Below are 23,504 nucleotides of genomic sequence, written 5' to 3'. Positions count from 1 at the left end.
AGAGCGCGCAATGTTGCATGAACCACCAGCACTGTTTTTTTTATCTCTAAGTCAATCTGGACTTTTCAGCCACAACTGAATGAAACAAACAAGACAACAACCTCTGGATGAAATAATAATTCTATTACTGAAGGTTTGGACAATCTTGAAATATGTTTTTAGAACTGGATTACATCCTTATTCTCCACCCAGAATTCTTTGCTAGCAGAAATGCATTTCAACATTGTAGTATTTACTGCAAACATAATGCCAGCAAATTTACAAAGAAGGCTGCAAACAGGGCAATCCGAGTGCCTCATCATGTACAAAAGATTTCAACTTTTAAGCTGGCAAGCTTGTGCAACAGTGCCCACCCTTTGCAAAATAGTCAGCATTTTACAATCACCCGTATGCTGTATGATTGTGGTCGGGGCGCTCTCTCCACCGTTAATAAGCGTTATCAGGCTGATCTCATAGTCAATGCCGGGTTCCAATCCTGAAACTTTGTAATACCCATCTGTGGGGCCCACAAATTCCTCGTAGATTGGGACGGATTCTCCCGCCGCAACCACCGTGATTCGGTAGCCAATAATGTTGGAGGAATTAAGGGGCGTCCACCTCAGGTCAATGCTCGTGTCAGTTACATCATCATACTTTATGTCAGTCAGTTGGGGTATCTCTGGCATGGGGATGCAGGGAAAAAGCAGAAAGTGTGGAGGCAGAAAGGAGGGAGGCAAAGCAGGTCAATTAAGATTCATTCATACAATTACAGAAAGCAACATGGATCAAAAGCATTTTTGATGTTCCGTGTGTCAAAATTGAGTAAAAATTAAAGGAATAGAATGGATATTTCATTGCACAAGGCTTTGAAGTGAACTACTTGGAGGACTGCTTAAAGGTTAAATCCACTAAGATTGCTCTAATTCGTTTACAATTCAGCAGAAACCTCCTCCAAGGTAAGTAATCCACTGTGTTCCCACTACTTAACTAGAGCTTTTAACTGTTTTTAGTTACTGCTAGTGGGCTATTTCCCATCCTTAGCCAGTGGGTAGGATGGGACACATGACAGATCCAAGTGAAGGGTTTATACATTGATTAGGATTATGTAAAGCAGGTTGAAGCTTTGGCCCATACAGATCAGTAGGAAAATCTGAATGAATGTTTTTTCAATGCTAAAGAAGAGAATCAAAGAACTCTCTTTGGGTAGTTATGGGAAGTTCTTGGATTTGCTTATAGAAGGGGAGATAACTTGAATTTGAACTTATGAAGACAGGCCAATGTTTTATACCAAGTGGGCTTCAAAGATTGCTTGCATTAAATATGCTAAGACAATGTGCTATCAACAAAGTATATGCTCTAGTGGCAAATTGCATTGCTTTAGGGGCAGTTTTACCAGGTGTCATGGCCCTGAATGCACTGTAGATACAGCATTAAAGGAAAATAAATACTCTGGTCTTCTAGAAGACATACTTTAGAAAATGGACACAAGATGGCTAAGAAAGACTCAGCCATCAATTGAGCATGCACTCCTGCAACATGTCAAAGCAGAAATGCTTATTAGACGATTTGTTACACACAAAATATTCACCACTGCAAAGCGACCTCTGCAACCGAAGGATTAATTGAGCCAAAATATACATTCAGTGATTGAAGCAATTTAACTATATAGTTTTTCCAGACACACAATAGCAAATTTCAGTTCTAAAGTGTACAGAATGGAAAGGTTGCCAGCAGACAACTCACCCTTTAAAAAGGTGAATAGTCTGCTATACTCATTCAGTGAAGAAGGGAAACCACATAAAAACTTGATTTGTAAGCAGGTATGCAATCAAGATACATTTCCAGGCAGCATGTAGCTGCAAATCAAAATAACACACTACGGCAAAGCAAGCAAAGCCTTTGTATACAGTCATTTAAAAAATGGGGTTAAAAAGCTGCAGACCCAACAATACCAATGCGATACTTTAAGAACATACAAATATGGTCTCTCAGGTTTATTATGGAATTACCTTGAAGAAACATTTGGGATAGAGGTGCACTCTCCTCTTCCTCTTTAACTGCATATACACTAACGTTGTACTCTACACCAGGGCTCAAGTTTTCAAAGACACAGTATGTCTGACTTGGACCAACTTCCTCTTCCAAGGAATTGCCAACCTGCATGGGAGTGGGTGTGGTAGAAATTCTGTACCCAGTTATTCCTGGAATAGAGTAGAAAAGAAATATATGTCAGCTACCGCTAGCATTTTTTAATAGCACACTTCTGTACATTACTGTCCATTCTACTTTTTGGAACCTAGACAGAGCATCAATGAACCTAAATTATCAATGTGCAATTTTAATTAACTTTTGTTTATACTAATTAACAACAGAATTAATAACAGAATCTTGCAAAACAGTATGCACCAATACATTTTATTCTTAATATTTCGGGGGCTCAATTTACCTGGTGAAATGCTTCTGTCCCAGTAAACAGTAAGTGTAGCAGAATCTCTGCTTGGTTGGAGACGCAAGTTGGTGGGAGGAGAGAGGGCTGCAATTAATTAAATTACAATCAGTGGTTTGATATAGTACTGGTCCATCAAACGTACAATCATATCATACATTTTTTAAATTTCTTATCTTGTTAATTCGAAACAAACTTTAAAACACATCAAAGCTGAAAGGCAAGTGCAAATTACATTGTTCCCACAGAATTTCTTGCACCCAAAAAAAAAAAAAAATGATTTGTTTTTAAATCTAAAAAGGTGAATGCCACATTGTTGAAAAGAGGAGGCTTAGAAGCACAGAAGCGGCTTTCAACCGAGTTCTGTATGCACTTAACTTACGTGTGACCACAGTCTTGGTGATGGGAATGTCCTTCTCAACGCCATCCGTTAGAACAGATATACTGTATGTATATTCAACTCCAGGAGTTAGGCCAGAGATCACTATGCTGCCAGACTCAGATATGACTTCCCGGGGTGCCTCCCCACCTTGACTGGGTCGAACATCCAGCTACATAAAAAAACAATGAAGCAAGTAATATATATATATATATTTACAATAGCAACACTACTTAAATGTCCTCTACAATAAAATGCAGTTGCAACAAAAAAGGACGGGGGGGGGGGGAGTTTAGGTCAGTGAAAAGATACTCACCACACATCTGCAACAGGAAGCATGGTATGAGAGGAAGAAAACATTGAATATTTATTGAAGTCTTAGGGTACACTTGTCTAAGGAAAACCTGTACATGTTTCGAAAAGGTTCTGAAACTCCAAGTTAAACAGGAGAAGGCCATTTCAGTTTGTTGTTTTACGCCAAATTTGCATACAACTACATATCCTTAGATAAACAAATCTCCTAAACATAAACCCTTGCCAATGGGAATATGTGGGCACCGAATCTTAAAGGATCTCTTGCAATAAAATGTGCAACCGAGTAAATTGTGACAGAAAAATGTATCACCCACCTTGAACCCTATTCTGGGTACAGGGGTCCAGGTTACTACTATGGTTGTCTCTGTGACTTCAGTGTTGTAATGTGGAATTGATCCCACAGGTTCCACTAGACAAAACATAAAAGAAAGATCATAAGCCACGATATAGTGCAAGAAATTTTTAACGGCAGGGGGCAGAACAAGCAAAACAACATTATGCAGTGGAGAGGATAGAAAATATATATATATATATATATATATATATATATATATATATATATATATATATATATATATATATATATATATATATATATATATATATATATATATATTTATTTATTTTCTTTTTTCCTTTGGCTTATTTATTGCGTCTGAGCAGAGAGAATTATCCCTGGAAGTTGCCGGAGCCTACATCCAGCAACTCGATTGAAGTGGTTAGACACCCACAGCCAACATTATTCCACCAAACTTTTCATGTCCAACAGAGCTTGCAGAATTGAAACCCACAGTACTATTTAAAGTATATTTAAGTAGTAATTTTGAAAAGGTATTTAGAAAAAGTACAAATTATCTAATATAATTTTGAAAAAGGCTATAAGTGTGTTTATTCCACAGAAGGACACACTTCAAAAGTTCAGGAGAAGCTGTAAAACATTCTTGGAATACTGATATATTTAACTCATTCACTGACCGAAAGATCTTTTTGTTCAGACTGCTGCTAATTCACTATTTAAAGGGGTTGTTTACCTTTGACTTTAACCAATGAAGGCATTTTTTTTTTGTAATCATAGCTTTTGGTATTCAATTAAATACAGAAAAAAAAAAAAAAAATACAGATTCGTTGCATCTCTAAAAACAATGTCATTTTTCGAACCCATACTTACATGTAGAAAAGACCCCAGAAGCGCTGGCACTTTGCTGATTGCCTTTTAGGGCAACAAGTGAAACGGTGTACTCTGTGCCTGGTAAGAGATTATCCAGCTTATGGTTTGTCACAGAGGGGTTAATGGGAAATTGGCTAGGCTGACCTCCCCGGGTTTGACCCACAGACAGCAGGTAACGACCAATTTTGGCTTGGGGTGGAATCCAGATGATAACAACTGTAGATTCAGTCACATCTGTAAACTGCAAATCTGTTGGGGCATCGAGTTCTGGATGCAAAAACAAAGCTTTTAGTTCATACTGTTTAGCAGAGGTTAACACTTTTAAAATTAAATCTTTTTAAGGGACACGAAGATAGAGCAGTGCTAAAACACAGATAAAAGCCAAATAATCATTGGGTACAGCCAGCCTCCTATTGCCAAATATTTGACACAAGAAATTAAAGAGAGTAACCCCTATATGTAATAAAAGTCAGTAAGTTTGCCCAGGAACAGTAACCAATGAGATGTTTGATTTTAAACAGGTGACCAGTAAATGCTACCTGCTGATTGGCTGCTATGGGTTACGGCTACTAGGCAAACTTTGCACCTTTTATTACATAACTCCCAAAGTCTACAGAAATGTCTCAAAGATAACCACACCTGCACCCCTTTCACAAGCAGAATATATTAAAGTATCTCCAGTGCTTAGGAAAAGCTTCCTGTAGGTAATAAAAAGTGCTGTATAGGCAACTGACATCAATAAAATGATGTACTATGCAAGCAGTGTAGACTGAAGAGGACTTACTGGTAGCAAATTCTCCAACCAGGGGTTCACTCTCTTGTCCACGGTTAACTGCATACACCTCAAAGGAATAGGTCCGGCCAGGCTGCAAGTTAACCACCTCAGCAAAAGTGTTCCTGTTCACAGGGAGATTCTGCACATCACGGCCAGCAGGACTTACAGGTTTCACAACTACTCGGTACCCTGAAACCTCACTCTGTGGTGAAGTCCACATAATGATAATTTTTACATCTGTAACTTCCACTAATTGCAAATCAGTGGGGGATGGCACTATGACTGGAAAAAAGGAAACACACAATTAGAATGTACTTTGATTCTGTGCTTATATTTTCTAATTTATAATAGACTGCTCAAATCGAATTGCTGATGGGTTAATATGGGCAACAGCTTACTTCCTATCGGTCTATATATGCAGTTCAATATTGGCCACAGACTCCACACCCTTCCTGATGCGGGTGATCTTCGAACTTGGTTTTAAAAGCAACCCACTAAAGTTTATTGTATAAAACAGCGGCTGCTACAAACCTTCTCTTTCTATTTTTTTACCCTCTAGCTTATAAAGGCATGCCTTAAACTTCCAGAGCTTCAAAATTAAGCCACAGAATTACAAATATAGACCTGGGATTTTTACACCACCACAAACACCTACAAGGATGCAAGAAATGTTGGAGAAAAGGACAGGCAGCCAACTGAAACTTTCTTTTTAAAAGGGTGACACCAAGCTTCCAATAAAGCAAATATGGTCTATTTGAAGCACACTCATTTTCAGGAATTAAACGCACAAGATTCAAACACAAGGATACACTTTAAATATTATTAGAATTTTGTTGATAATAAAGATAAACATAGAATGATATTGCACACTAATCAAGCACAAAAAGGCAGGTGGCACTGCAATTAAAACTTCAAAGATTTGTATTAACAAACATTACAGTACTGTATATGTAACTCAGTACATACAGGTCATAAAGATACATACCACCCTTCAATAAACCACATACAAGTATGAAAGCGCATACTCTGAACGAGAGCATTACCCCAACGTTTCAGCAAGAACGCCTTTGTTAAGGGAACTCAAAAGTTCCTTTGACAGCAATAAACATAATATTCTGTTTATTTCTGAGTGTGATGTATTGTTAGGACGTTGATGAACATTTTCATTATGTTCTAGGTTATATATATTTTAAAATATATATATATATATATATATATATATATATATATATATATATATATATATATATATATATATATATATATATATATATATATATATATATATATATATATATATATATATATATATATTCCTCCAAAAAGCCAGCACTCTCGAAAAATGGCTTCAAACGCCTGGAGCATTATTGATTATATTATATGAGTTGGGGCATTCACATCTATGAATATATTTTAACTGCACAATGATATTTTATTGATTTTTTAATCGGAGTATGGGTTTACACGGAGGATCGTTGGTGTAATAGGTATACACTGTCTGACACACATACAGAGTTAGTATTTGCTTGAACATCTTGTCATGTAGATATAGGTCACTAGGTTTGAATAAACATATGTCCTCTTATTTGGTATGGTACTGACCCATTAGTGCATACTAATTAATAACGAGTATATTTATGATAGATACATTTTCCACGTCCTTACTATAAATTACTGATGGTGGGCGAGCCCTTGGGCTGTAATGACACAGCGGTAGAGAGATGGGTTATATGACGGCCATTAGAATGTTTTATACAGTAACTTTGTGCTGTTATCTAGTTTCAGATATTAGAATAGTAACATCAAATTACAAACGTAGCGGGAACCCCTGAACAGACCTTCCACTCTTCTTCAAACTTATATTTTTCGTAACAAGTAACAGCTATGTAACAGTTATGGCTACAAATTGGGAAGTAATATATAATGTTACTGAATATTTGGTTTTAATTGTTTTTAACATTGTATTAGTGTGTGGGTTTTGTTATACTGTATTTTACTTTTGTGTAATGATTTTTTTATTATTTATGCTGACTGGGATATGTATATTTGTCGTGCTTTAATGATGAGGTGGACACGTCATCTTTAATTGGCCAAGTACCTGTTTTTCCCGCCAATCTAGGTATTTAAAGCATTTGTGTGTTAGTATTTGTTACTTTGAAAAAGACCTCGGATGAGGTCGAAACGTTAGACTCTTGCAATAAATAAAGAATTTTTAATTGCAGTAACATCACCTTTTTTTTATGTAACATCATTCTAGGTTTACCTGTGTAATTTGAATCCTGTAATATTTTGGGGGATTATTTGATTTTAGCACCTTAAATACAAATTGGAAGAAAAAAAAATATATATATAACATTATCTTTTTTAGCCTGTAGTGCCCTCCATTACTTTTGATTTTTTTAGTTGATAATAAAGCCAGATTTTTTTTCCAAAGGTTTTTTTACTGACCATAAATGTGAACCCTTATTTGTATATTATAGATGTTTGCGCTTTATCAAAGTTACAAAATGCCGGATACTGTCAGCAATTTTTGCAGATTCAATTTTTTTTTTTATCCCTCTGACCTTTGCCTCTCATATAGAATCGAAATCCCAAAAACCAAGTTAGAAGGCCAGTGGTTATATTACCCATTCCACTGGCCTTCTGACACACTGGGTAAATTTGATTTGTTTCCCATTGCATGTTTTAGTAGCCAGTCTTTGGTCTAAGCACTCATCACCCGTGCAATTGTTGGCAATCGATTTGAGTGGGAGGAACTGAATGCAAACAACATGAATTGTATCACACTCAGACTACACCCAATAGTTCTTTAATGCACACCCTTCCCTTTATCACAGAATTACAAAAAATACACAAGTACTTTTTCAGCATTACATGGGTATTTCAGATACAAAGAATCTTATTGTCCTAGTATTGTCTCTTGACTAAGCAGGAATGCAAATATTTTATAATCAATTAAGGCAGTGCTGAAACATGGCAGGCATTACCTGTCTGTGGGGTTCCAGTTGTCCCCTGCTGAATAAAGACGGGAACACTTTCTAGACTGTCTTCCACTGCATAGATTGTAATGTTGTATTCGATGCCTGGGAGCAGCTCAGTCAGGGTCACTGAATTTGCAGTACTTGGGAGGTTTAGCTCTGTACTGCTGCCTTCTACAGATGGACTGTATACAACCCTGTATCCTGAAGACAGTATATAAATTAATAAACAGCCTCCAAATGTCTAATTTACGGTATAGAAGCTTCTTGGAAAAAACTGTTCAGTGCTCATGTGACCAATTCTCTATGTATTTTAGAAAATATATTGTGCTCCATACATGCTTCTGAAGATATATTTGTTCCTGTATGACACGTTTAAGGTTAACACAGCATCCAACCAAAGTGTTAACAGAAATTATTTTAAAAAGGTTATCTAGTTTAAAATGTTGAGATTGGTAGAGCTTATTCATACAATAAAAACCAACAAGTTCATTCTTTGGAAAGAAGTAGTTACCTGTTATGGGAGCTTGAGGTTTGTTCCATTTGATCATGATGGAGGTGTCATCAACATTTTCTACATTATGCTCAGGAGGTGCATCAGGTGCTACCAAAAACAAACAAAAAACAATAAGTGTAAACAATAACTGTCCTGGACATTTTTACCCCTTGAAATAGAATTAAGGTCTGTCTGCAGTGGAACATGCACACACTATTTTAAAGCTATTCCATGGCATACTGCAGTACACACAGTAGACAGCAGAGAAAAACAAATTGCAACTAGGATGTCTCTTAGCACCTACAGTACAAAACCAGAAAAATTCTAAATATTTAATGAACAGGTTATTTCTACTAGACGTACCAGTTGTCTGAGTAGTTGATAGGATGAGGCTCTTTTCACCCTCTTCAGTTATCTGATAAACATTCACATTGTATCTACGGCCTGGGAGGAGGTCTGGGATATTGACTGAAGTTGCAGTATTTGGAAGTTCTTTTAGGAAAGAAAACAAGTTAAGTAAAACAATGAATAAAAAACACAAAAGGCACAGCATCTTGCACTGAGCAATTAGCAAGACTATACTGCTACTCCTATACTGTTTTTACAGACACCAATGCTCATACTAACATTGGTCCAATTTGAACCACTGAACTAATGTAAAGCAACCAGCCAGATATTTGCTTTCATTCACTTTTCAACTTGCAGCTGGTAAACACACAGTATATAGCCAATTGCTGGTTGGTTGCTATGGATTACTGTGCTGGTGCAGATTTGCATAATGTAAGTAAAGAGTCTCAATCAGTTTTTAAACATTTAAGTAAAGAATTCTTTACAACATTGTATACTAAATAAAGTAAAACCTACAGAAACATTACCTGTATTTTTTTTGAAAGAATTACATGGAAAAACGAGTTTTTAAAATGATACACCCTACCATTTGTAGGTCTTTGACATTGTTAATATATACAACTTGCATGTTACAGCTGTGCATATTTTATTATATATACTTTTCAGCACAATAGTCATCTTAAAATTTAATATTTTTACCATAAAGCTGCAAAATGAAAAAAAAAAAAATTAAAAAAAGGTACAAGCATACTAACCTAGATAGCGTTTCTCATCACCGTCCTCACTCAACTCATATTCAACACGGAAGCCAGACACGGTGTCGGATGCAGAGACCCAGGATACCAGAAAACTACTAGCAGTAATTTCTGTTACAGACTCAGATATGGACACCAATGGAGGAAGTGGGGTGGTTTCTCCAGACTCAGTCTGGCCTTTATTTAATTAAAAAAAAAAAAAAAAAAGGAAGTTAATGGAAAGGTAGCTGCATGATGCAGTTAGAGGGGGCCTCATCCAAAAATCCCCAATTACCCAAGTGCATACATTAATTTGACATCACAGAAATGTGTTTTCATACAATCAAAATCTGCTTTTTTTTTTTCCCATTCATTTATTAATTTTTTTTTTTTTTTAACAAGAAACCTAACTTACTGTGGCGGTGTATTGTAGTGGTGGTAGTAAAATCAAAGGTTGTGACCTCCCTATTTCCATACTGCAGAATGCTGATAAGCTGCCCCTCATACAGAATTCCAGGTTTCAGACCAGATATGGTATAAGAGTTCAGGTGTCCTGGAATGGTGGCTTGTTTCCATGGGCCAGCCTTGAGTTTCTGTTAAAAAAAAAACACATTTAATATCCCTGTGAAAGATATAGCAGCTACATTCCTACCCAAGCAATAAATAAGAACAATATGGGAAATCAAGAATTCCAATAGAAGACACCTGCGGTTTTAAAACCTATTCCAGCAAAAACAAAAAAAAATAAAATGTTAAGACTGGATTCCTTTCAGCATCACACTGCTTGGGAACTCAGCCAGAGGTTAAGATTAACTTCTTATCTCTGCACATATCCAGCAGTGTTTTATAAAGGAAGCACACATCTTTCTGCCCAAGAGAAAATAAATTCTAATACAGTTTGGACCACTGATACAGCAATATACAAATACTACAGGCAGTATTGGAGAGGTCAGCAAGCTCCTTCACAAGCTTATCACGACAATTTATCTGTTGATATTTGCCAAAGATAACATAGCCCACTTGTACTTTGTATGACTTAGCCAAGATTGCAGACATTAATACTCAAGTGAGAAGGAAAAGCAGGAAAAGTTAGTGTAGCCAAACATTTCAGCTCAGAGTATGCATTCCACAAACACAATGTGACCTTTTTACATTGATCAAGTGTGAAAGGATGGAATTTAAAGGACAAAACCTTAAAATCACCATAGAGTCCCAACTGTTATACACCCTCAGTGAAAACAAAATAAATAAAAAGAAGCACACACCTGCACCAGGCAGTGCTGCCATGTACCTTGATTCCACAATAATGCTTTCACAGAGTTGGGGTGGGTACATGCACAGCACACAGTATGAGGACTCATATGTTGTGCAGGCACCCATGTATGTGTGCGTGGCCCCAGCCCCCAGCCCATGCAAAACTCCCTGGAAAAATAAAGATAGACCGTAGCATAGTGCTCTGCAACCAATTACCACAGAGTGGTATGTTTTGGAAGGGAATAATAAATTGGTACCAATTAAAGACTACCTCAAGATGGACAAAGCAGAATTGTGTTTTCGTCTTTGAGAAGAGCAAATGTTAACCCAAAAAAATAGTATTTAGAAATTTTTCACACTCTGAAGTCAACCTAGAACTACAGAATATACTGTAAACATATATAATTTTAATTGTACCGAGACTAACACTGAAATCAGAAACAGCAAAGCTCCATGCAAATATTTCCTGCTGTACACTACTACAAAAGCCAATACAAACACCAAACATTTATGAGCAGACTTACAGGTTTCCAGCGCAGGATGTAATTCTTTATGTGTGATGCCTGTGGGGCATTCCATTGTATAGGATGAGAGGTAGGGAAATTGGCACTTTCTGTGATAATAACCTGAACAGGTCCAGTTCCAGCTGAGGAATAATAAACAAGATATCAGACAACTACACAAAAGATCTCTGTGCATAGTACAGCACAATTTATGGAAAGATTGCATGGCAGAAATTTTAGACAACTAAATCAATATACTGTACAAATTACAAGAGAAGGCCTCTAAATTAAAATGGAAAATAAATAAATAGAACATCCTTGGCATGAGCTTCCTTTGTACTGCTAAACAGAAGGGCAAAGTCCCTAAGACCTTGAGCTAGAGTGTTTGAATAATAGAGGGACTAGGCAAATACTTTTATAAAGGTTATCAATCCACTATCACATAGCAGACTTTGGGATATGTGCACATATTGCTTCATAAGAATTCAGAAGATAAAAAGGTTTAAATAATTCCATGGAGGAATATAAAGTAAATAAAATATCAGTCCAGTGCTCAAGGCAGCCTTGAACCCTTGATTACTGCCCGAGAAAGAGGTCTAACACTACCCTCCGCATCATGCAGTCTTTGGAACACTACCATTGTGAGTATTGCACAGCATACATGCATACCTTCACATAAAAAGTAGACCGGAAAAGAAGCGGAGGGGAATATATATATATTTTAATTTAAGGAGAGTAAATCTGACATGGCTTTCATTGCCAAGCACTATAAAAATTGGTGTGTGTAAGCAGAAGTTCAAGTTAAATGTTTCAATGTTGTACCAAAAATATTAACTAAAAAAAAGAAAAAAAAAAACACCTTTTGCAACTACTCACTTTCTGTTCATTTTTGTATTAGAGAGAAGTGGTTCAGTCTCACATACAACGTGGTCTATTTAACCAACAAGGGTAATTGTTAAATCAAGAACCTGACATGCTAAACCTACGGTCTCTGTTTAAAACTTACAGTAAGAAAGCATGTGCATAGGTTATTTTAAAAAAGGAAGACTTTTCTGCATAACTTATTATGAGTAAGTCATATTAGTTGCTTTCTCAGGCTTTTGAAATTGTGCCCTCCTGTGGCCAAAGTGTATTCTGAACAATGGCAAAGTAACTACATGGAGCATCTTCTAGTATTTATTTGAAGCTTCCCCCCCCCCCACTTCTACTGTAAATGTTACACAGATTGCTGCTTCATAACTTAAAAGTATAAAAAAAATCATCATGCTTGGTATTGCGATCCTTTCAATAACCTCCAGTTCATCCTGGGAACTGACGTTTGACTGATATACAACAGATTACTCATTTCTAGGTCTGATCGAGAGATTGTAGGAGGGTATCATACACGAGCTAATAGTTAACCTCCTTATCATTTCATTGAGGGGACATATGACATGCATTTCAGTCAATGATCCAAATGTGGGCTGTAGGTTCCTGGAAGTCTGAATGATTTATTCTAAATAGTGTGTGGTCATAGAAGGGACAAAACCCTGAACATTGGACCAACCCTCCAGAGATATGGAGGTCTGATTTTGGTTCATACCACATGTTCATACCACATGTAGGTGAGCATTAGAGATTTTTTTTTTTTTTTTTTTTTTTTTTTAAAAAAAAAGCTCATTCAAAACCAGTTTTAAGTGTCTTGCCCCTTCACATAAGGTAAAACCACGGTTTCTTATACCATTTAAATAAAAAATATTATAATTAAGGAGTGTTCCCAAATGCGTTAGACGTCCATTATACAGCATCCACTTGTTTTTAATTGCATAATAAACAGTGGGTTTTACCTTATGAGACAGTGTGCCTATATACGTTTTGCTTTTTTTGTTAGTTTTGCATTATTGCAGTTGGAGGAGCTCTGCATGAGTTGGCACACATGTATCTCTTATCTGTTTGTCCCTCAATTAAGACAACAAGGAGTAGGGGTAAGTCTACAAGCCCCGCACCTTCAGTATTTCCATTATTAAGTTATGTTAAATGGATATTATGAGGCAGCAAAGTTCACAATCAATCAGTTTTCATTAATTTGATGTAATGCTGATTTATATGTGTTCATAGGTGAAGAATAATGATTTAGGATAGTTCAGCCTTCAAAAAGAGAAACTGCTGTATATTCATATATAATTAGAAGTTCCCCAGTTGTAAGCATTCTATAAATAGCCTCCCCAAATGAAGGATTTTACCCAGCTCTCCAGTTTGTTTTTTGTTCAGTTAATGAGTTTTATGTACTCTTTTTCTTGACCTGTCAGTGGGATGCTAGAAGCTGTTCTTAAATAAAAAGTAATGTATTGCAGGTTAAAAAAAATCAGAAGTGTTTTTACCTTGGGATGTTGATAGAGGCTGACAATGCCATTCACCAATTCCTTTGCCATAGCAATAACACTGGTACTGCACTCCCTGCAAATGCTTTTCCCAGGAATCTCCAATTTGATAGAACTGTCGGGTTTCAGTATCCTGGCATTGGTCTGAAAGCAATTGTACAAGTTAGATTCAAAGATCTATATGAAATTAAGTGGATTCAAAATGGTAAAAAAAAGAAAGCAATTTTCCTTCACTTTACACTGTTTTATTGTGGTCCCACCTCTATATTATGCACAATACATTTTCCTGATTTTACACCATTTTTCTTGGTTCATGAAAAAAAGTAAAATGGGGTTCTACTGTATATTTTCCTTTTTGATTATATTTTTGGTTTTGTCATATATATTTAGTTAAAAACACATGACAAAAAAAAGTGCTTGAAAGCAGCATCAAGTGACATACATACAGTTACTATCTTATTACCGGTACATAAATCTGGACAATGAGCAACTTAAAAAGTAAGGGCAATAGATGTAATTTAAAATAAAATGTCCTCTGTCATTCACCCACCTATAGCATCGCACTTCCATCTGCCACGCCCCTGCCCAAAGCAGGTACAATTCATCATGTGTCCTTCCTCATGCAGTTTGGTAAAAGAACTGTTCACATTATATGTTAACCCATCCACAATGCACTGGTCTGTTCAGAGGGCAAAATGACAATATTAGTGAAGAGGCACACATTGTCATTTTAAAGGGCTTTGTAGCAAGTTGTAGGGGGGGGGGCAATGATTCATTTCTTAGGTATTCACTCATACTGCTTGACTGACACCTGCAGAAAACACTCACTTTAGTAGGAGCTGTTTCGTATGCACATTCTTATGCCAATCACTGACATACTTTTAGGCCAATAGCACGAGGAGCATTTGAGTATTTTGCCACCAGGGTGACTTTCAGTTTAATACTACCTCCCAGTAAACCAATGCAATTTTATTTTACCTTTAAGCTGTGAATAAGCCACACAACTCCATTCCCCACGACCATTTCCAACACAAGTACATCTCATCATGTGGCCTTGATCATGCTGCTTGTCCCACTGATCACCAACTCTGTACATGACTCCCTCATTAGTAGTGCAAATTTCCTCATGAGCTAGTGGGAAGAAGGCTCTTGTTAAAATTAAACCAAAAACTTATGCTACAACACTCCTCCTACATTCACACCATTTACAAGCTGGTGTTAACAAATTTAAGACCAACGCCATAAGGTGAAGACGCAGGTTAAACATCGTATGGGACATCATAAATAAGTTTTGATTTTACTTTGATTTACTTCTTAGAAAGACTAAGAAATCGGAGAAAAGTCTGTCAGTTTTAAAAAGGAATGCATTCTTCACCTGCCATGGGACAGAATCCAAACTTCTGATCAGCATCATAGTTGGCAGTGGTTCCACACCATTTCATACTGTCCTGTCGCCCTTCAGAGGTGCAGTCTGTGTAGTTGAGGTTGTTGTACAAGAATGGGAAGTTGCAAAGAGCGCCATTGGAGTTGCCACCTCGTGTCTGTACTAGTGCTAGGAGACATAATTAAAAAAGATTTAGAAGAGAATACAGATTTCTTTTTACTACAGTGAATATGGGGCTTATGGCACAGATGGATTATCCAGTATTCATTTGCAACATTGTTTCCTTAGAGGTTCTTTTCCATTTATATAGTTCTGATATCTTAAAAGGATAATGTTGTGGGAAAACATTTTATTTCAAAATGGATTAGTTAATAGTGCTGCTTCGGCAGATTTCTGCACTGAAATCCATTTTTGAAAAGAGCAAACAGATTTTTTTTTTTATTTATGTTGAAATCTGCCATGGGGCTAGACAGTCAGTTTTCCAGGTGCCCCAAGTCATGCGACCTGTGCTTTGATACACTTCAGTCACTCTTTACTGCTGCACCCACTCCCTTCACCCCCAGCAGCGCATCAGTAGAACAATGGGAAGGTAACTAGGGATGCGCAAAATTTTTTGCCGAGTTTTACCCCAAAGATGACACCCATACACTTCAATAGATGAAATAAAATTGTCTCACGACAAAAAAAAATAAATAAAAAAGTTTCACCCATCAATAGCACTCAAATGAAAATTCATGTCCCACTGAGACCCCTTTAGTTACATTGAGTAAGAGAAACAATAGCCTGCCAGAAAACAGTTCCATGCTGAAGTGCTGGCTCTTTCTGAAAGTACATAACCAGGCAAAATGACCTGAGCTGGCTGCCTTCACACCAACATTACAACTTAAAAAAAAATGGAATTTTTCATGGTAGAGTGAATTATTTGCAGTGTAAACAGTGTAATTTAGAAATAAAAACTACACCATAAAAACCATAACAAAATTTCCCCCATGTGTTATAATTTTACAGGTACTTACCAAGCTGCTCAGTGCAGAATGAATACTTCTTGTCACTGTCATAGTTGGAGGTTGTTGCACACCACAGTTTTCCATCTTGACGACCCTCACTTGTGCAGGAATAATAGGTTTTTCCATCATGAGTAAAAGGGATGGCACATGGCTCACCATTGGCATTACCACCAAAAGTGATGGTTGCAACAGTTTCCTCGCAGCTCACTCCATTACCAAGGCAGGTACAGAGCATCTGCTTGCTACCCTGTGTCCTCAGCCATCTCATACCCAAAGAATACAAGACACCATTGTCAGTTACACAGTGGCCATAGGGCTCTAGCTGTGAATCGGGCTGGTAGAGTGCAGTTTGAATGTTTGTGATGGGGTTTGAGCCAGTACCTAAAGTGTAAAAAATGTGAAACATTGTTACTGTGTATAGATTAAAGCATGGTGGAACTTTAATCAAACAAGCAAGCATCAAGGCTTACCAGTGGCTTGTGCAGAGGAATGTCTCTCACATTTCCACTCTCCTCGCCCATTGCCAGTACAGATACATTGCAACAGGTTTCCCCTGGTGTCGGTCTTACTCCATGTATCACCAATTCTATAAGAAGTTTTGGTGTCCTGGTCATTACACCTGTCTGCCAAAAACACAAAAAAAAAAAAAAAACTATGAATCGCAATTACATTTTAACGTAACCCGACTAGATACAGCCTTTATCACAAAGAATATGGATATTCTCCCCATAAGTATGTAGGAAAGGTTGGAGTTTGTAGTTTAAAGGACTGTACTAGATTATGCAACACTATTTTTTTTAAAGACCACTGTACTTAAGGGGAAACTGACCTAACAGAAAAAGGGAAGGATAGATTCCCACACTATGGAAATGGGAAAATAAACTTTAGACTTTGTGGTATATTCACTAAAAGACTAAGTGGCGAACGCGTCAATTCGACAGAGTTGCTACCCGTAGGGACTTGCTAATTCACTAACAGTCGCCAATTTCTTTTTTGAAGCAGAATTGTCTGCAAAAGTTCTAACTAACTTTTTTTGGGGAACCGGTTTTCTCCAGACATTTCCTAACATATGGAACAGTAATTTTACAGTGGGTTCCCTGGACATTTGTTATAAAAAGTAGGAATGCACCGAATCCAGGATTCGGTTAAGGATTTGGCCAGGATTCTGCCTTTTTCAGCAGGATTCAGACGAATCCTTCTTCCTGGCCGAACCAAATCTTAATTTGCATATGCAAATTAGGGGCGGGGAAGAAAATATTGTGACTTTGTCACAAAATAAGGAAGTAAAAAATGTTTTCCCCCTTACCACTCCTAATTTGAATATGCAAATTAGGATTTGGTTCTGTATTCGTCCGAATATTTTGAGAAGGATTCGAGGGTTCAACCGAATCCAAAATAGTGGATTCAGTGCATCCCTAATAAAAAGTGGTATCTTCAAGCATTTGCACCAACATTTATAATAAAGACCTCCATACAACTTTAAATTACCGCAGTAAACAAATTGACCTGCAAGATCACTAGCGAATTTTGGCTAGGCACAAACTAACGATATCACATCTTCGCTATGAAATGCTCGCACTGCTGAAGTAATGTCATTGAAAAGTCGCCAGCATTCGGCACCCAGGGCGCAAATTTGCATATTAGTAAATTAACGTAGTGGTCGATGGCAACAATTCGCCCTTTAGTGAATCTGCCCCTTTGACTACTACGAATATGATGTGCCCTATGGAAAGGCTGTTTTTATTTCCCCCATGTTTGGTAATATAAGTTTTGCTTTCTCTGCAATAGTCCCACTGTCATCTCTATATTCAGCTGCAGTCAGATGGTACAGTGGTAGGGTTTACCAGATCAGAAACTTACTTTTGGAAGAACATGTGATTCGTCCATTGCCTTCTCCCAAGCATGTACAGTCTACCATCATCCAGCCCTGATATGGCTTTTCCCAGGTCTGACCAACTACATAGGATGTACCAGCTGTGTTATCATAACATCTCTCAGCTAAAGAAACAAAGATGAAGCCATCAGTTGATGTTGAGAGGCTTAAGTGCAATGGAGGAAAGGTCAATAGACAAAAACAACATAAATGTGTCTTTGGCCTGCCTGAACCAGAAAGACAATCAGAGAATTGTTAAATGAAAGTTGCATGTGCTACAAAATTGCAGGTGAACCATAACGTCAAGTCAAATCTTGTCGTAATTATAACCAGACGTGCGCTGAAAATTAATCGAATGCTGTAGCTCAGCATTAGAGTCAAACAATTAACACAGAGGACAATTTATTACACTAGGCAAATCTGGCCACAGATGTAAATCACAACATTCATGTATTATTCTACATGCAGTGGACAGACTGCTTGGTATAGTGGGGGAGATTTGCTTAATGTTTCTTAACCTTTAGCAAAAATACAATAGTTCTAAGACACCTATAACAATCTAAACCAGTTACATGAACACATACCACAGTAACAAGAGCAGTAACTAAAATAGAAGAAGTTGTTTTCTACACTCATTTTAGCAATAGAAAATCTACAATGCACGGTATCTTTGAATGAATTTCATCTGATCTGATTTCTGGCATAGCACATTCTGTGGGGATCTGTAAATTGATTTACTTGTTAAATATGCCTCAGACAAATTACTTACAGACAGTGTTCCAAGAAGGAGAGCCCTGTGTAAAATGAAGTTACTCTGAATGAAGTTACTCTAGGAAAATCATCTCTGCAAAAATAAAAAAACTGCCAATTCTCACTTCTAAAGTAAGCCAATGTTTTTACAGCTCATAAACACAAAACGTATGATAACTCTGTTCTCGGCAGGAACGTTTTATGTTAAATATTTAGCATATAAGTGCAAAACATCACACAGGGGCTGCAGAACTGATAGAAGGTAGGAACGTAAACTCGTCATATTTACAATGCTTTAGTAAAAGCTAAAGCATATTAGGCGCTTACTACAAAGCTGAAATTGACATATGCTATCCCTAGCATAACAATACATAGTCACCCCACCTTATAGTCTTATTTTTGGGGAAAAAAAGATCTGAATATAGAATCTTAAGGTTATATTTGAAGGTATACTAAATATCTAAAACATCCTAAATTGCACAGTCATTGCCCTTGAGAGCAAGTTCTTTAAAGGCAGTCTATTTGCCTGATGCTGTAGCTTTAATCATGATCCTGCAATATTCCTCTAGTGCAGTGGTCCCCATCCTTTGTCACCCTTGAATCACTTTCAAATGTAAAAAAAAAGTTGGGAAGCTATACAAGCATGAAAATAGTTCCACAGGGTTAACAAATAATGGCTGTGTTGGCTATTTGGTAGACTCTGTGGATTAATAGCCTCCAGGACAGTCTGTTAGGCAGTACACCCGTGTTTTAGGCAACTAAAAATTTGTCATCAAGACAAGAATTCAAAAATTAGCACCTGCTTTGTGGTCACTTGGAGCAACATCCAAGAGGTTAGTGAGCAACATGTTTATCAGAGAGCCACTGGTTGGGGAACACTCTTGTGCATGCAATAACTGTTGCACACATCGTTAAACTATATCCTAAAACACTCATCCTGCCTCTGGCATGTTACATGAAGCATGGTTCAATTTTTTAGTTAAAGATGAACACAGTTAGCATGGTTTCCGCTGAACAAATGGCTAAAATGTAGGAAGAAAAGACATACCAACGGGCTTGCAGGTCCATTCTCCTTTACCATTTCCAAGGCAGACACATTCCAGCATATAGCCCCCAGTTTCATGTGGCCTACGCCAGGTGTCTCCAATCTTATAAGACTGTCCTCCTTCATGGCAACGATCTGCAATAAATGGCACAAATATCATCTTACAGCCATGGAAAAATTTAATGATTTGCGACATGATGAGACATGAGTCACTTCACACTTACTCCAAAATAACAGCTTGTGATTTGCATAATAATGAATATGTTTAACGTAACTAGCTTTGTCCTTTGAGAAATATCAGTGCAAAGTCCCTAAATTCTAGTTGTAAAAATAATGCAAAACATCAGCATAGTGTTATTTCTTTAACATTAGGCAGGGAACTAAACCCCCATTAAGGTAATCCTTTGTATTAAAGTATTACTGCACATTTCTTTAATGTTATGAGCCTGCAGTGACTCAGACCACAATTTCCATTGACTATCTATAATTAACCAATCTGAACTAATGTATCCTATGGCAAAGTCATTTAAAAAAATAAAATATATAAAAAAGTCCTGTGAGATCTGTATTCAGACCTCTGCAAGAGCAACATCTGGTATCTTCCCCTGGAAGAACAAATTATCACCTTTAACTCCCAAAACCCAGACAAGCTCCCTAATTTGCATGCAACACAGAAATCCCTTGGCATGCGGTAACATGATGCTGAGAAGTCAAGTGAGCCAAAAGCTGGACTCAAAGAGGAAATTAGCGGACTGTAGTTAAACTAATTAGAACACAGTCTGACAAGTACAGGAAGGTGCAAATTTCTAAATAGCACATGTAGCCATCTGAGCATAAAAGAGCAGAGCTACAAGTTAAACAAGGTACCAAAATGCCCTTATTCATTGTACAATGTAAATATGCCATCATATTTTAATTAGAGCCACACACTTACTTGCAATTGTACAACTGATACGCCCCCTCCCAGCTCCAATACAAGTACAGTCCCAGATCATGTTATCCTTTGGACGCTCGTATGTTTCACCAACCCGGTAAGAAACACCAGTGTATTTATCAAAGCAGGTCTCTTCAGCTGTGCAATAGAAAGAAAATCATTATTACTATGGAATTGTGTAATGGGTCATTGATTTTAATAAGGAGGCATTATAACCACAAAACTATATGATGCATAACATTGCTTCCCTCTGTTACATGCAGTAGTAGCATTCTTTCATCTCTGACAAAAGTAAGTGTCACTTACACTCTGGTTTACTTTCGCAGTTGAAACCTCTGCCTCCACCATAACATGTACACACCAGTGTGTTCCCCAGGTAGGTGCGCTCCCATTGCTGGTTGATTTGATAGTACTTTCCGTTGTCATAGCATCCTTCTGCAGATAAACATAAAAAGCTCAATTACAAAGAAAACGAGTCTTGTGAACTCTACTTGCAGTTTTTTCATCTTATGGGAACAAACCATCTCCCTTAAAGAGAAATATAATGCTAAATACATGTAAAGTCTCTTCAAATATAACACGGGTCGTAAAAACAGTGCCCTGAAACATTATGGCAGCCAACCTTTTTTTACCTATGAGCCACATTCAATTGCAAAAAGTGTTGAAGAGCAACTCAAGCATTTAAAAAGTCCCTGGGGTGCCAAATAAGTGCTGTGATTTGATATTTGGTGGAACCTATGTGGACTGGCAGCCACAGGAGACTGTTTGGCAGTACATCTGGATTCTATGCAACCAAAACTTGCTTCCAAATAAGGAATTTAAAAAATTAGCACCTGATTTGAGGCCATTGAGAGCAACCTCCAAGGGGTTGGTGAGCAACATGTTGCTCAAGAGCCACTGGTTGGGTATCTCTACATTAAGGCACAAAACTGTAGACAAATGTTTGACACATTGTTTATACAATAAAGTGTACAATTTGTGTTTGATAAGAGTTGCTAAACTGCACTGCAACTTGCTTTTTTCGTTGCAAAGATCAAATTGCAACATTGGTAACCTTTAAACTTTGCTGAAATTCTAGATCATGGCAGAATCGACAAGTCAGAATGTTTACATTCCCCTTAACAGGCATATAGCAATGACTTTTAGGTCAATAGCACACATGATGTTCTGACCCCACTGTGCTTTAAGTGAGAACCATAGGAGTCAGAATCTCCTTTCCTATCTGCAGGTGCGTCATAGTGAAATTAATGAGAAATGCATTGCATATGGCATGGTCAGTCTCTACTATCATCTCTGCCTAAAATAAGAAAAGCATCTCATTCATCTGGACTGAAATGGTGTTTTGAATGCCACAATTCTTTCTTCAACATAGCACTCAAAACAGTTCTGGTAACAGACAGAGGCTGCATACCTCTTTGTTATTGCCCACTTGGTTAGACTATACAACGCAGCTGCCTTTTACTCCACGGTGCAGAGCAATTTCTGACACTACGTACACGTATCTCTGCAAATGGGGACAGTACTCATCATATCAAAATTTATTGTTAGGGCAAGATATAAAATGGTCATCTTTGAAACCAGTTTATTAGAAACTCCAACATCTCAACCAACATTTTAGTTTTTCTTGAACATCAATTGAAGGATGACCAGATTACACTTCTGCAGCTGTTAGGAAAAGATGCACATTGCACAGCATTTATTAAAACGGAGAAAATTACTCTCTAGCAAGTGAGAACAAAGCTGGGTCCTTTGATTTTCAGTGCTATGTAATTAGTTCTAGAAGTGTTAAGTGAGGAGAGGTGTAAATAGCAGTGGCTTTCAAATAACCTCTGGCTACAAAAAGTTAAATGACAGGGAACAAATGCAGTTTATTGGTAAACATCTCTGCGCAGCTGGTAACGCCTTGTCCATTGTTCTTCTCCTCCATTAAAATACCAAAGGAACTGAGTTTTCCCAAGGATTTCAGTATTTTATAAGCCCTTGTTAAGTGATAACCCACCCCTCTTTACAAAATTGCATTTCCTCCCAACAGGAACACAGGGAAATAAAAGTGTCTGCCATACAATGTTGTTGTTGGAAAAACAATACACGTATTAATAAGTACCTAATTGCACAAAACACCTAGAGTTTAAGAGTGAAAACTGCTCTATTTGTAGACTTTGCTAAAACAAAGTTCTTGAGATCCATGGCACTGGAACAATGTCCGTCAGTAACAGCTGTTTGTCTGCTAAAGCAATTATTATGTACTTTCAACTGCCAGTCACTTTGTGTATTCTGTCAAAAAAGCCACAAGGGACGAAGAACTCCTGCATTGTAAAGATAAAGTTCTGTACATTTTATTTGGTGCCAAGTAGATTCTCTTGTTTAGCAATATAATAACAGGACCACTACAAAAACAAAAGTAAGGATACTTTATATTCAAGATAAGCATTTCTTGCTTTAAGCGGAGCAAACAAATAAGAAATTATAAAATGCTATAGACTGCAGATTTATTATTCCCTTATGACATGGGGATCATGTTCTCCTTTAGTTCCTTCCCAAGGACAACAAGGAAAGCCTGCCAAACTACACTACATCTTGCTCTAGTTTTTAATATTTATTTATAGCAAGAAATGCTCTGCACTCAGCTGATAGCAGGTCAGAGTAGGGAAGCAAACAAAGCCAAAATGCACACATGGAAACTTCTGCCTATTAACAGGTCACATTTTCAATGTGGTCCCACCTGAGACTTCTGAGCCATATTAAAGGGATACTGTCATGGGGGAAAAAATTTTTT

At 37.3% G+C, this 23,504-nt stretch overlaps 1 protein-coding gene across 5 annotated transcripts in view; it reads right to left on the bottom strand.

Moving 5' to 3' along the window:
• The window catches only part of fn1.S (fibronectin 1 S homeolog), a 44,181-nt gene that overhangs the window by 14,704 nt on the left and 5,973 nt on the right, over positions 1 to 23,504 (bottom strand). For 3 of the 5 annotated variants that reach the window (XM_041577682.1, XM_018237300.2, NM_001087801.1), the window contains 23 exon segments: positions 21,035 to 21,163; positions 20,729 to 20,866; positions 19,798 to 19,929; positions 17,987 to 18,124; positions 16,597 to 16,749; positions 16,136 to 16,507; positions 15,111 to 15,287; positions 14,714 to 14,866; positions 14,286 to 14,414; positions 13,736 to 13,879; positions 11,397 to 11,518; positions 10,034 to 10,211; positions 9,640 to 9,816; positions 8,900 to 9,028; positions 8,555 to 8,644; positions 8,050 to 8,244; positions 5,072 to 5,344; positions 4,288 to 4,554; positions 3,434 to 3,528; positions 2,808 to 2,976; positions 2,426 to 2,512; positions 1,989 to 2,180; positions 386 to 658 (listed from right to left, as the gene is read on the bottom strand). In XM_041577682.1, the coding sequence (XP_041433616.1) occupies positions 386 to 658; positions 1,989 to 2,180; positions 2,426 to 2,512; positions 2,808 to 2,976; positions 3,434 to 3,528; positions 4,288 to 4,554; positions 5,072 to 5,344; positions 8,050 to 8,244; positions 8,555 to 8,644; positions 8,900 to 9,028; positions 9,640 to 9,816; positions 10,034 to 10,211; positions 11,397 to 11,518; positions 13,736 to 13,879; positions 14,286 to 14,414; positions 14,714 to 14,866; positions 15,111 to 15,287; positions 16,136 to 16,507; positions 16,597 to 16,749; positions 17,987 to 18,124; positions 19,798 to 19,929; positions 20,729 to 20,866; positions 21,035 to 21,163 (3,912 nt within the window). 5 annotated transcript variants of the gene reach the window in all.

Source organism: Xenopus laevis, chromosome 9_10S (assembly GCF_017654675.1).
Source record: "Xenopus laevis strain J_2021 chromosome 9_10S, Xenopus_laevis_v10.1, whole genome shotgun sequence".
Classification (NCBI taxonomy): Eukaryota; Metazoa; Chordata; class Amphibia; order Anura; family Pipidae; genus Xenopus; species Xenopus laevis.
The sequence above is the reverse complement of the archived record's forward strand: the minus strand, read 5'-3'. Positions and strand labels throughout refer to the sequence as shown.